Raw genomic sequence first — 13,841 nt, forward strand, 5'->3', positions numbered from 1 at the left:
ATGTAGTACTGCTCTATTTAGTACAGCCTTGGTTCTCGAACACCTTGGAACTCAAACCACTTGGAACCCAAACATGGCAAAGCCGGAAGTGTTCCGGTTTGCAAACTTTTTTCAGAAGCCGAACATGCTCCGTTTTGAGTGTTATGCTTCCGATTTGAGTGTTACGCTGAGGTCTGTCTGTTTTTGCTATTTATTTTGCGGTTTTTGCTTTTGCAGCTCCTTTTTGTTTTGTTTTTGTGACTGCGTGGAACCCAGTTCAGCCACTGATCGATTGATTGCGTGACTGCAGTCCATTGTTTATTGCTTTCATGTTATGGATCAACGGTCTCGTTTGATAGTAAAATTCATGTCAAATTGCTGTTTTAGGGGTTGTTTTTAAAAGTCTGAAACGGATTAATCCGTTTTGCATCACTTTCTATGGGAAAGCGCGCCTTGGTTTTGGAATGCTTTGGTTTTGGAACGGACTTCTGGAACGGATTAAGTTTGAGAACCAAGGTACCACTGTATTCATTTTAATCAGCCGGTAAAAGCTGCTTCCTGGGGCGTGGCTGCTGTCGCCTGCTGATAACTTCTAGGAGGTGGGTTATCTACTATTTCATTTGTTTTTTTAAATTTGAAAAACAAACAAACCGCAAAGCGGTTTAGGAAAAGATAAAACAATGAAATGTAGAAAAACTGCACAGCCGTGCTTTAAAACACACATGAGCTAAAATGCTAAAACAGATTAAAGTCGGCTCAACTTTCGGGGCATCTGGGTTAGGTTAAACGCATGTTCCCCCTGTAATGGTGTCATGTAAAATTCCTCCTTTAGTCTTTAAAGGGAGCCTCTGCCAACATGGTGACTTCCCAAAAAGCACAGAATCGTAAAGCTGGACGGGACCTCCTGCGGTCATCTAGCCCAACCCTCTGCAGTGCAGCTGACGGCAGCCATTGGCAAAAACATCTGGGAGAGCTTCCGGGTTGGTGAAGGCTGCTTTATGGTGGCACGAGAGATTCTCTTGGAGCAGTGCCCCTGCCCCCAATTTTTTACTTCTTTCTCAACTTGCCCCTCACCTTATTCTCAAAGTTGTACTTGCTGAGGTCTCTCGATTCGGTCGCTCTCCTGTCTCCGTGAGTTAAGGCACCCTATTGAGAAGGGAAGAGAGAGAGAAAAGGAAAGGAAATACGTTGAATATGTTGCAGTAGCCTAGCCTGGCGGTCCCACTTTCTCGCACGTACCTGGAGTGCTGCTGCTGCCAACCGCTGCCAGGTATGCCCACCAGGGTCCCCTCAAACCCTGGATCCAGCCCTTTACGTTTTCTCTGTTAACTTTCACGAATGTCTTATCTCCCAACACACATACACACACACACACACACACAGCAGTGCAGAAAAGGGAAGAGACCAGGGCAACATGGCTGTGAGGTTGCTTCAGTGAATTTGTCACTGAGACAGGACCTGAACTGGGGAACCTCCAAAAGTGGGTCATTCTCTTAGCCACAAGGGCCGTGTTCCCTTCCGAGGGCCACATTACAGCCAGAGACAAAAGAGGGTGGGGCAGCAAATGTAAATTTCACCATTGCCTTTCCCATCCAAGGAAGGAAGAGGCTCACATTCCAGCTCGGCACAAACGCTTACAGCTGGAAAGAGCTGTGCCCTGGAGAGATTTCCAAGGGCAGGAGAGGGGCCTGCCCCCCCCCCCACTATGTACCATATTTTTCACTCTATAAGACGCACCAGACCACAAGACGCACCTAGTTTTTGGAGGAGGAAAACAAGAAAAAAAATATTCTGAATCTCAGAAGGTGCGCGGCGAAAGCAGCAATCCCTCTTGCTGTTCTGGCTTCTGGGATAGCTGCACAGCCTGCATTCGCTCCATAAGACGCACACACATTTCCCCTTACTTTGCAGGAGGGAAAAAGTAAGTCTTACAGAGCAAAAAATATGGTAGGTCTTTCCTGGTTCAAAGACATGGGGCCAGAGGGGGTGGACAGACCCAGGAACCCTTCCGCGGAAGGGGCAAACCAAGACTTACAAGGCTCTCCAGGCGTTTGGCCACAATGGAAGCGAACCGTCTCTCGCCGGCCAGTTCGGAGATGAGGAAGATGTATTCCGGAGCAGAAACCTGGTTGGAGCGGTGCGTCCGACCTGGAAGGGAACCCCAAACAGGGAAGGTTAGCTCTCAAATCTCCTACAGAGAGGGATGGGGCAGCCAGCCATGTAACACCTGGACCGACCCAATTGGACGCAGCCGGAGAAGGCAGAGCCTGTGGTGCAAAACATACAGTGAGCTTTCTGGCCAAGCGGGGAATCTGAGCTCTATCCACTAGAGTGGTACCTTGGTTCTCAAAATCCATTCCGAGAGCCCGTTCGACCCCCGAAACCATTCAGAAACGAAGGCGTGGCTTCTGATTGGCTGCCCTCAATCAGAAGCCGCAGGAGACGTTCGGCTTCCAAAAAACGTCTGCAAACCGGAACGCTTTGAGGTGTTCGGGAGCCGATTTGTTTGGGAGCCAAGCCGTTCGAGAACCAAGGTACCACTGTATATCCCATGTAATCAAGTGATTTTTGAAGGAAGAATTTCTTTTTCTTCTGAACACAGGGCACCTTTGTTCCACTGTTAGAGAATTAAGAGATGAGCTTTTCACCAAGATCCTATCTGCCCATGTTTTAGCAGCAGGAGTGAGGGGCAGGTGGGGCTCGCCCACCTAGGAAGGGAGCCCAACTAGGAGAAGGAAAGCTCTGATCCTAAACCTCCGCTGCATTGTGGGATATCTACACGAGAAGGCTCAGGAGTAAACCCTTCACAAATCTGGAGCAGAGTTCCTAAGGCAGGTGGATGGGACCTTGTCCAACTCCTTCCGGCAACTCCAGCTGCCAGATAAAGGTAAAGGGACCCCTGACCATGAGGTCCAGTCATGGCCGACTCTGGGGTCGCGGAGCTCATCTCGCTTTATTGGCCAAGGGAGCCGGCGTACAGCTTCTGGGTCATGTGGCCAGCAGGACTAAGCCGCTTCTAGCGAACCAGAGCAGCGCACGGAAACGCCGTTTACCTTCCCGCCGGAGTGGTACCTATTTATCTACTTGCACTTTGACGTGCTTTCGAACTGCTAGGTGGGCAGGAGCAGGGACTGAGCAACGGGAGCTCACCCCATTGTGGGGGTTCGAACCACCGACCTTCTGATCGGCAAGTCCTAGGCTTTGTGGTTTGACCCACAGCGCCACCTGCTTCCAAGCTGGTGCCAAACATCTTGCTCTGCTTTCCTTTGGACCCCATCAGCGAGGTTGAGAGCGGGGTCTTCTCGTCCGGGCAGCCCAGGACCTCCAGACATGCTGCCCAGGCTTGCCCCCTAGGGAGCTCATTTTGGCACTGCACAAAACCACCGCCAGCGGTTGTTTCAGATTGGAGAAGCATTGAAACGAGAGACGAGCTTTCTCAGGCATCTGTGCCATGCTTCGTGCTCACCAAACTGCTGGATGGCTCGATCGGCGCTCCAAGGCAGCTCTAACGTCATATGGACACGCCTCTTCTGATTCTTTACCCGTCTGTCTGCTTGGAGAGAAATCCCTGAGCTGGAGGCCTCGGATATTATTGCTACGAGCTGGGGGACAGAGAGAGGGAGAGACCGGTGAGATGTGAGTATAAGTACAGTGGTACCTCGGGTTAAGTATTTAATTCGTTCCGGAGGTCCGTTCTTAACCTGAAGCACCACTTTAGCTAATGGGGCCACCTGCTGCCGCCGCGCCGCCGGAGCACAATTTCTGTTCTCATCCTGAAGCAAAGTTCTTAACCCGAGGTACTATTTCTGGGTTAGCGGAATCTGTAACCAGAAGCATATGTAACCTGAAGCGCATGTGACCTGAAGCGTATGTAACCCGAGGTACCACTGTACAAGCTAGGGGGGGGAAAGATAAAGGGACCCCTGACCATTAGGTCCAGTCGTGGCCGCCTCTGGGGTTGCAGCGCTCATCTCGCTTTACTGGCCGAGGGAGCAGGGTTACAGCTTCCGGGTCATGTGGCCAGCAGGACTAAGCCGCTTCTGACGAACCAGAACAGCGCACGGAAACGCCGTTTACCTTCCCGCCGGAGCAGTACCTATTTATCTACTTGCATTTTGACGTGCTTTCAAACTGCTAGGTTGGCAGGAGCAGGGACCGAGCAATGGGAGCTCACCCCATCGCAGGGATTCGAACCACCGACCTTCTGATTGGCAAGTCCTAGGCTCTGTGGTTTAGCCCACAGCGCCACCCGCGTCCCTCGACAGGCTAGGAAACGGCCACGCAAAACAGCAATTCCAGCAAGCTCAGGAATAATTTTCTACCTAGCTGAGTTTGTTCTTGGCTTCCTCCGCCCACCCTAAATCACAGAACTGTAGGCAAGGCAAAGGCAAAGGACCCCTGAATGGTTAAGTCCAGTCAAAGGCGACTATCTACTTGCGCCAGCGCGCTTTTGAACTGCTAGGTTGGCAGGAGCTGGGACAGAGCAACGGGAGCTCACCCTGCCAAGTGGATTCGAACCGCCAAGCTTGTGATTGACAAGTCCAAGATTGACAAGCTGTGGTCTAAACCACTGAGCCACCTGTGTGTACTCTCTGTGCACCATACTTTTAAAGCACATAACTTCTCCTAAGAATCCTGGCAACTGTAGTCTCTTATGGGTGATAATAATAGTTCTGTGAGGTTTAAACTACAGATTCCATGATTCTTCTAGCTCTCAGTTAATTGACCTGCACTTCACTCTGAAGTTAAAACGTGAAAACACTTTAAATGTATGTACAGGGACGGTCCCAGATTAACAGAAGCCATCCTGGTTTCTGAATATGATCCCGGAATATGTCACAACCTTTGATTTCAACGGGTCAAAAGGTAAAAAGGTAAAGGACCCCCTGGATGGTTAAGTCCAGTCAAAAGCGACTGTGGGGTTGCGGCACTCATCTTGCTTTTTGGACAAGAGTCCAACCCCCCCCCCCCCAAAATGTGTGATGCCTCTGGTGTATTTTTGGGGGTGGTTGCTCACAGCAAGGGCAAGTTGTCTTCATTGGGTTCCCTCCCAGAGGGGGACCACTGCAGCCTCAGCCCTCTGGGCTCATTTCTCCACTGCCCTCGCCCCCCCGCCCCGTCCCGGCACCCTGCTTTCCCCTCCAAGCCCTGCCTGGCGCTCACTTTGTCTCCATTCATGAAGCGCTCCTTCTCCTTGAGGTTCACGTGGTCAATGGAAAGGCATTGCTCGGCTCGCGACTCGAAGACGACGGAGCCGTCCGGCCGCCGCACCAGGCGCCCTTTGCGGCCGGTCATCTGTGTGAGCGAGGGGACAGAAAAGAAAAGGCTGTTATACCTGGGAGGCCATTATTATTATTAATAATTATTATTATTATTGAATTTATATATCCCCCTATACCTGGGGGTCTCAGGGCAGTGCACAAAATCAAGATACAGTGGTGTCCTGCAAGACGAACGCCTCGCAAGACGGAAAACTCGCTAGACGAAAAAGTTTTCCGTTTTGGAGGCGCTTCGCAAAACGAATTTCCTATGGGCTTGCTTTGCAAGACGAAAATGTCTTGCGAGTTCCTGCGGGGTTTTTTCCCCTCCCCCCCCTTTTTCTAAGCCGCTTATCCGCTTATCCGCTAAGCCGCTAAAAGCCGCTAAACCGCTAATAGCGCTAATCCACTAAGCCGTCAATGGGCTTGCTTCGCAAGACGAAGAAACCGCTAGACGAAGAGACTCGCAGAACGGATTCTTTTCGTCTTGCGAGGCACCACTGTATAAAACCACAAAATACACAATCAAGACAAAAACAACAACCCAATAGCCCCCCCCCCCAAAAAAAACATTTTAAAAGGGCACAGGATATAAATCGGATCAGATCAACCAAAGGCCTGGTTAAAAAGGAACGTTTTTGCCTGGCGCCTAAAAGTGTATAAGGAAGGCGCCAGGCGAACCTCCCTAGGGAGAGTGTTCCACAGACGGGGATCCACTGCAGGGAAGGCCCCGTTCTTGCGTTGCCACCCTCTGGTCCTCTCGAGGAGGAGGCACGCAAAGGAGAGCCTCAGAAGATGATCTCAGGGTCCGGGTGGGTTCATATGGGAAGAGGCGTTCGTTGAGGTATTGCGGTCCTGAGCCATTTAAAGCTTTACAGGCCAAAATCAGCACTTTGAATTGGGCCGGAAACTCATTGGCAGCCAGTGCAGTTGGACCAGGATCAGCGCAATATGCTTAAACCGTCTTGCCTGTATTCTGAGCGGTGAATTCTGCACCGGCTGAAGTTTCCGAACCGTCTCCAGAGGCAGCCCCATGTAGAACACACTGCAGTAATCTAACCTTGAGGTTACCAGAGCATGGACAACAGGACATCCCTGTCCAGATAGGGGCGTAGCTGGGCCACCAGCTGAAGCTGATGGAAGGGGCTCTGGGCCACTGAGGCCACCTGAGCCTCGAGGGACAGCAAAGGATCCAGCTACGAACCTGCTCCTTCAGGGGAAGTGTGACCCCACCAAGAGCCAGCCATCTGGTCTAAGGAACCCCCCACTAACAGAGCCTCAGTCTAATCCGGATTGAGCTTCAGTCTGTTGACTCTCATCCAGCCCACTACCGACATCATTACAGTGGTGCCTCGCAAGACGAAATTAATCCGTTCCATGAGGCTCTTTGTATAGCGGTTTTTTCGTCTTGCGAAGCAAGCCCATTGACAGCTTAGCGGATCAGCTGATAAGCGGCTTAGCGGCTTAGGAAAGGGGGGGGAGGGGAAAAAACCCACAGGAACTCGCAAGACATTTTCGCCTTGCGAAGCAAGCCCATAGGGAAATTCATTTTGCGAAGCGCCTCCAAAACGGAAAACCCTTTCGTCTAGCGGGTTTTCCGTCTTGCGAGGCGTTCGTCTTGCGGGGCACCACTGTATCATCATTAGTGCCATCCTGGGCCTGCTGCTACCCACCTCTGCCACGTGCTCCGGGCCCCCAAAGTGATCGATCAGCTCGTCCAAGGTGTTGAGAGGTAGTTCTTTGCCCAGCGCCTCCGCCTTGGCCAGGAGGTCCTGTTTCATCTTCTCGACGTTCTCCAGCATGACGGTGCCGTACAGCTCTTTCTGGGAGTTCTGCAAAGAGGCGTTGCCTGTGCAGACAGAGAAGAAGTTTGTTTCTGCCTCTCTCCTAATGCTAGAACTCGTGGGGATGCCCCAGGATGAGAAACCATTAGGAGTATTTAGGATGGCCGGGGAAGGAAGGATTTCTGCACGCAGCTCAGAGTTAAACCGTGGGCTTCCTTTTACAAGGGGGCATAGCTGTCAACTTACAGATTTGAAAATAAGGGACCAGCAGCCTCGAAAATAAGGGATCAGCAGCCAAAATAAGGGATTTTCCGGGCACAGGTATGTTCAACTTCTGAGCCCCTCCGAGTCAAAGGCAGAAAGCCCAGCCAGCAGCCAAACGAAGCCTCAAGCGGTGGTTCCCACAGCGCAGCAACCCGGCAAAGGGGATGCAGCAAGGGAAACCACCGTCACCTCTCCGCTGGGAAGCGCTGAGCGAAGGCGAGTCCCCAGGCACCGCACCGATTTGATGGGCACAAGGCATGCAAGCTCCACCCCCCAGTCGTTCTCAGACTCCTTATTGGGTGAGCAACGCAGCTAAGCAACACAGCTGGAGCCTCCCTCCTCCCTGGCCGGCAGGGAGGGAGGGAGGGAGGGAGAGGAGCTGCTTCCTTTGAAACCCGGGAAATTGAAGGGACATCATCAATAAGGGACAGCAGCGGGACACAGCGCTGGGATAAGGGACTGTCCCACCAAATAAGGGACGGTTGACAGCTATGCAAGGGGGCAGGGATTGGAGGAAAAAACCACTGCTGACATTTGCTAAGGATCAGAAACTTCTTATGGAAACTTCCTGCATGAAGGAGAAAAGTAGCTTTGTGATGTAAGTGGGCATTATTGTCTTGGAAGATGTTTAGTAGGGCCAGTTCTGGGTTGACTTCTAATGGCCGGGTAAATCTGAAGCCTACTATACTAAATATCTTCTGGATGACAAGTCTAATGATATCACAGTGGCCGTGGCAAAGTTTCTTTCAGCAGTCATACATATCAAAGATCATCGTTCTTAAGACTAAACAAGTATCGTCCCGGTCTCCCTTTCCTGGGGGTTGCCTGTATGAATCTGCATTTTATTCTGGATGTATGTTACGGGTTTTTGGACCACATCATCATCATCATCATCATCATCATCATTGTTATTACTTGCTTGGTTATTTTGCATCTTTCTTGTATGATTGATGTCCAGAAAGCTGGATGTTTAATGAGTGAATACTACATTTAGCTGGCAGACAGAGAACTGGAATTCTTTTTATCTTTTCCCCACTTCCTGATGAATCATAGAGTTGGATGGGGTCGCAAGGGCCATCCAATCCAAACCCCTGCAATGCAAGGATCTTTCGCCCAATGAGGAGCTTGACCCCATGGCTCACGTGGGGGTTGTGGGTTGTGGCCTTAACCCCACAATGATCCATGCAACGGTCACCTCCAGGCTTGACTACTGTAATTCGCTCTACGCGGGGCTGCCCTTGAAGCTGTCCCAGAAACTCCAGCGGGTACAGAATGCTGCAGCGAGGCTCCTCACGGGGTCTCTGCCATGGGAGCACATTCACCCAGTGCTTTCCCAGCTGCACTGGCTGCCGGTGGAGTACAGGGTCAGATTTAAGGTGCTGGTTTTGACCTTTAAAGCCCTTCACGGCCTAGGACCCTCGTACCTACGGGACCGCCTCTCCTGGTATGCCCCACGGAGAGCCTCAAGGTCCATAAATAGCGACGCCCTAGTGGTCCCGGGCCCTAAGGAAGTTAGATTAGCTTCAACCAGAGCCAGGGCCTTTTCAACACTGGCTCCGGCCTGGTGGAACGCTCTGCCTCATGAGACCAGGGCCCTGCAGGATCTGATTTCTTTCCGCAGGGCCTGTAAGACAGAGTTGTTCCGCCTGGTCTTTGGCTTGGAGCCAATTTGATTCCCTCCCTCTCTTTCTTTTTTCTGTTCCTTCTCCTCCTGTGATGAGGTGATGTTCCTTCTCCTCCTGTGATTAACAATGGCGATAAGAAAGCCCAAACAACCCCTCACCCCGATCGTCGCAAGCGTAGCCGTTGAAGATCACGTCATCGTTTTCGAAGAGGGACTCCGGGGACGAGTTGAAATCGCTCTCCATCCCTCCTTCGGAATCGGAGCTGCTGTCGGAGCTGATCTTGATGACGCTGCTGCTGGTGAGGTCGCAACTTTTGGGGAACTTGGCCCCGCGGCCCTTCTGCTTCCCTGGAATAAAAGGTGGGGCAGAGCGGGAAAGTGAGTGGGGGAGGCCGCTTAGAGAGAGAGGGGAACCTCGGGGCGGACGGAAGGGAGGGAAGGGGCTACCGGAAAGGAGGAAGGAAAGCCCAGTTCCCACTACAGCTCCATGCAAAAGAATCCCCGCATGGAAACATCTAGCATGTCAGGACTGTTGCCTTTTCACCCTGCTTTTCTACATGCAGGGAATTCTGCGGTCCCACCCTCCCAGTATGAAAGACCATTCAAAAACACGAGCGACAGGCCGACCGCCTGGGTGAAAATGAGGCCTTAAGGACAGGCAGAGAACAGGAGAGGAGAGAAAGGAAGAGAGCCAGCACCCCAGAAATCACAAGGAGAAAAATCTGGACGTCAACTGCTTTCGTTCTGCACCTCCAGCACGCCTGGGCCTTGAATCATTTCTCCCCCCCCCCTTTTCTTTTGGGGAAGTGAATGCTGTCGGACTGTCACGCACCTTGAAAATGTTTACAAGCGCCCCAATAATAACTCAGCCTAGGTGGTGCTTTGTTAATCTAGAATTTAAAAGCTAAAAGGGGCGTTTTGAAAATGAGAAGCTGAGGACAGGTTTAGAATTGTAAGAGTTGGAAGGGATCGCCAAAAAGTCCAACCCCATGCAATGCAGTGGAATGGTCTCCCTCGGGAGGTTGTGGACTCTCCATCCCTGGAGGTTTTTAAGCAGAGGTTGGAAGGCCATCGGTCAGGGATGCTTTAGTTGAGCATAGCTGTCAACTTACAGATTTGAAAATAAGGGACCAGCAGCCTCGAAAATAAGGGATCGGCAGCCAAAATAAGGGATTTTCCAGGCACAGGTAGGTTCAGCTTCTGAGCCCCTCCGAGCCAAAGGCAGAAAGCCCAGCCAGCAGCCAAACAAAGCCTCAAGCGGTGGTTCCCACAGCGCAGCAACCCGGCAAAGGGGACGCAGCAAGGGAAACCACCGCTGGGAAGCGCTGAGCAAAGGCGAGTCCCCAGGCAACGCGGCCGATTTGATCGGCACAAGGCGTGCAAGCACCACCCCCCAGTCGTTCTTAGATCCTTATTGGGTGAGCAACGCAGCCAAGCAACACAGCTGGAGCCTCCCTCCTCCCTGGCCGGCAGGGAGGGAGGGAGGGAGAGGAGCTGCTTCCTTTGAAACCCGGGAAATTTAAGGGACATCATCAATAAGGGACAGCAGCGGGACACAGCGCTGGGATAAGGGACTTTCCCGCCAAATAAGGGACGTTTGACAGCTATGTAGTTGAGATTTCGGCATTGCAGGCTCCTGGAAGATGACCCTTGTGGTATCTTCCAGCTCTAAAATTCTACGTTTCAAAGCAGGTACCCCAACTCCCTGCAATGCAGTCCAACTCCCTGCAATGCAGGAATCAAAGTTGAAAGAATCTATGGCAGGAGACCATTCGAACTCTCTTCCAAAACCTCCAGCGAAGCAGAGACTGACACCTTCTGAGGGAGTCCCATCTACCGCTGAACGGGCTTTTACTGCTAGAAAGTTCTTCCTGAAGCTGAGTCGGAATCTCTCGTCATTTGGGTCCGTCAGCCCTCTGGAGCTGCAGAAAGCAAGCTTGCTCCCCACTTCCACTTTGGATATCTGAAGGTGGCTATCCTATCTCCTCTCAGTCTCCTCTTTCCCAGGCTAATCGTGCCCAGCTCCTTCGACCGCTCCTCATCAGGCTTGGCTTCCAGACCCTTGATCATTTTGGTTTGCCCTCCTCTGCACACGTTTAGAGACACCTAGGGCAAAGACCTGTGTGTGTGTGTGTGTGTGTGTGTGTGTGCTGGATGGAAGCCAACTTGATTCCAAAAAATGAATAAAATAAATCCATTTAGGAGGTGGTGGAGGAAGAGGAGGAGGGAGGGAGGAGGCTATATTCTAAGTCCACGACCACCAGGGCAATTAACCACATGCCTGCGAGTCCCTGTTGCAAAGGAGTAGGAAAGATAAATACAGTGGTGCCTTGGTTCTCAAACGCCTTGGCTTCCAAACGCTGAAAACCCGGAAATAAGTGTTCTGGTTTTCAAACTTTTCTTTGGAAGCAGAGCGTCTGATTCGGCTGTTGGCTATTGTTTCTGGGACGCCTGCACCAATCAGAAGCCGTTTTTGAACATTTCGGAAGTCAAACGGACTTCTGGAACGGATTAAGTTTGGTGCTTTTCTATTTGCTGTTTATTTTGCGTTTTTGTTTTTGAGGCTTTTTCGGTTCATTTGTTTCTGTGACTGCATGGAACCCAGTTCAGCTACTGATTGATTGTTTGATTGTGTGACTGCAGAAATGGATAATCCAAACAATGACTATCATCAGTGCAGGTAAAAGGATTTTTTTTTTAACTTCATCATCTATAATACTGTCTTATTTATTTTATAGAGCAGGACATTGATTACTGCTTTCATTTTATGGATCAATGATCTCGTTAGAAAGCAAAATTCACGTTACATTGCTGTTTTAGGGGTTGTTTTCAAAAGTCTGGAACGGATCAATCCATTTTGCGGATCAATCTATGGGAAAGCGCGCCTTGGTTTTGAAACGCTTTGGTTTTGGAACGGACTAAGTTTGAGAACCAAGGTACTACTGTAGAAATAAATAAGGAAACAGAAAGCAATAGAAAGAAAAGGGAGATGGGGTGGCGAAAGACCACGAGTGGAGGCTGGCGATGGGGTGAGGGGGAAGGGAAGCAAGGGAAGAAATGGGGGGGCGCCGCAGATTGCGACTGCACCGCAAGGAGGGCGTGGGGGAAGAAGGGATGAGGTTTCGGGAGGGGAGGGGAGAGCGTCGGGGGTCTTACGTTTTCTCTTAATGCCAGTTCCTCTCTCTCTTTTTCGTTTGGTTGAAGGAAAGTGCTTCTTAATTAGTGAGAGGAAGACGCCTCTGAAAAAAGTCGGGAGATGCAGAGATTTTACTCTTAACGGCCAGGAGGAGCCGAACCGTCGCTGACTGTATTTATTTATTTTAAAAATGAAAAGAGGGTAAACCAAAGGGGAAGGACACAGAGACTGAACAAAACGCGAAAGCAAAACAGAAACACCCAAACAACCCCAAAAAAACAACCTGTTCGGGATTGGAAGTGCGGCTACAAGCATCCGGCCGCTTGGCTTCTTTCTGACAGCCCATTGGCTGAGCTGGTGTGATGTCACAGAATGTTCGAGAGTTCTAATACGAAGGCCGGGCCGGGGATTGTAGCAGGTTTGCTGAGCAAATCAGAAAGCTGTCTTTGGCGGGGGGGGGGGGTGCCCAGTATTTGGAATGAGCTTAGGAGTCATACTGGGTTTGGGGAGCAGAGAGGGAGGAGAGATATTGGGGTTGGGGGGCAGGCAGTGAGTGTGGCTGACGGAAAGCAGCCTGGGCCATGAAATTTCCACACACCAGATTGCAAATAAAAATCTGATTTGTATATTTTTTCTGAACCCGCCCTTTGCTTACAGTCAGGGAAATGCCATCGGCTTAGAGGCGAGAAATAGAAGGGCAGTTGTGTTACAGGGAGCCTTCAAAAATCTTGCAAAGCAGTTCCTCCTCCGGAGAGGGGGAACATTCCACCTCCAGTGGAGAAGAGGTGCAAGGACCAGAGAATGCTAGTAAGAGGTTTAACGCCGCTCCAGAGAGGGGGAAAGCACGCCCTTGCCATCGCCGATCCTGTGCAGCAATCTGAAGCGCAGAGAGGGGCAGAAACGGTTAGGGGTGACAAAATTTTTATGTTGGGGGAGGTACAAAAAAATACTACTCCCGGATTCTGCTAGGGACTAAGCCAGACATGAGCCTTGGGGCTCTCCATTGTAAATAAAAAAGTAAAGGTAAAGGGACCCCTGAACATTAGGTCCAGTCGTGGCCGACTCTGGGTTGCGGCGCTCATCTCGCTTTACTGGCTGAGGGAGCCGGTGTCCAGCTTCTGGGTCATGTGGCCAGCAGGACTAAGCCACTTCTGGCGAACCAGAGCAGCGCACGGAAACACCGTTTACCTTCCCGCCGGAACGGTACCTATTTATCTACTTGCACTTTGACGTGCTTTCGAACTGCTAGGTTGGCAGGAGCAGGGACCAAGCAACGGGAGCTCACCCCATCACGGGGATTCGAACCGCCGACCTTCTGATCGGCAAATCCTAGGCTCTGTGGTTTAACCCAAAGCGCCACACGTTCTGAGAAAAACAAGTCTGCGTTTGTGTGACCAAGTATACCCAAAAGGGCGAGAGACTTGACACGTGGATAGGGTAAAAAAATAAAATCAGGGAGGGGGAGATGGGAAAAGTAAGGAAGGATGCATGGACAAATGAGGGGGGGTCACTTGATGCAAATAGGGGCAAAAGAGCGGCTTCTATGGGTACACACCTCGCCCCAATCTCACCCAACGCTACCCCGCCCCGCTCCCGGGACATGAACGCTGGTCAGCGAGACTGGTAGTGAGCGTATGAGCTTGGATGGGAACAAACACTCCCCCCCCCCAAATGATAATGTAGAAGCAGAACCCAGCCAGCATTCTTTTATAAAGGGGAGATGGGGGTTAGGAAAGAGGAAAGGGTTAGAACCGACAGTGAAAACCTCGGGGCAGTCATATCGCATGCGGCCCCAG

At 51.1% G+C, this 13,841-nt stretch overlaps 1 protein-coding gene across 4 annotated transcripts in view; it reads right to left on the minus strand.

Moving 5' to 3' along the window:
• Window positions 1–13,841, minus strand: part of SBNO2 (strawberry notch homolog 2) — a 107,704-nt gene that overhangs the window by 16,782 nt on the left and 77,081 nt on the right. For all 4 annotated transcript variants that reach the window (XM_081846029.1, XM_081846030.1, XM_081846028.1 and 1 more), the window contains 7 exons: window positions 12,066–12,148; window positions 9,069–9,257; window positions 6,911–7,086; window positions 5,143–5,274; window positions 3,446–3,581; window positions 2,015–2,127; window positions 1,054–1,125 (listed from right to left, as the gene is read on the minus strand). In XM_081846029.1, coding sequence (XP_081702155.1) covers window positions 1,054–1,125; window positions 2,015–2,127; window positions 3,446–3,581; window positions 5,143–5,274; window positions 6,911–7,086; window positions 9,069–9,257; window positions 12,066–12,148 — 901 coding nt within the window. The remainder of the gene's footprint in view (window positions 1–1,053; window positions 1,126–2,014; window positions 2,128–3,445; window positions 3,582–5,142; window positions 5,275–6,910; window positions 7,087–9,068; window positions 9,258–12,065; window positions 12,149–13,841) is intronic.

The sequence above is a fragment of the Podarcis erhardii genome (genome assembly GCF_964252035.2).
Source record: "Podarcis erhardii genome assembly, chromosome: 18".
Lineage (NCBI taxonomy): Eukaryota > Metazoa > Chordata > Lepidosauria > Squamata > Lacertidae > Podarcis > Podarcis erhardii.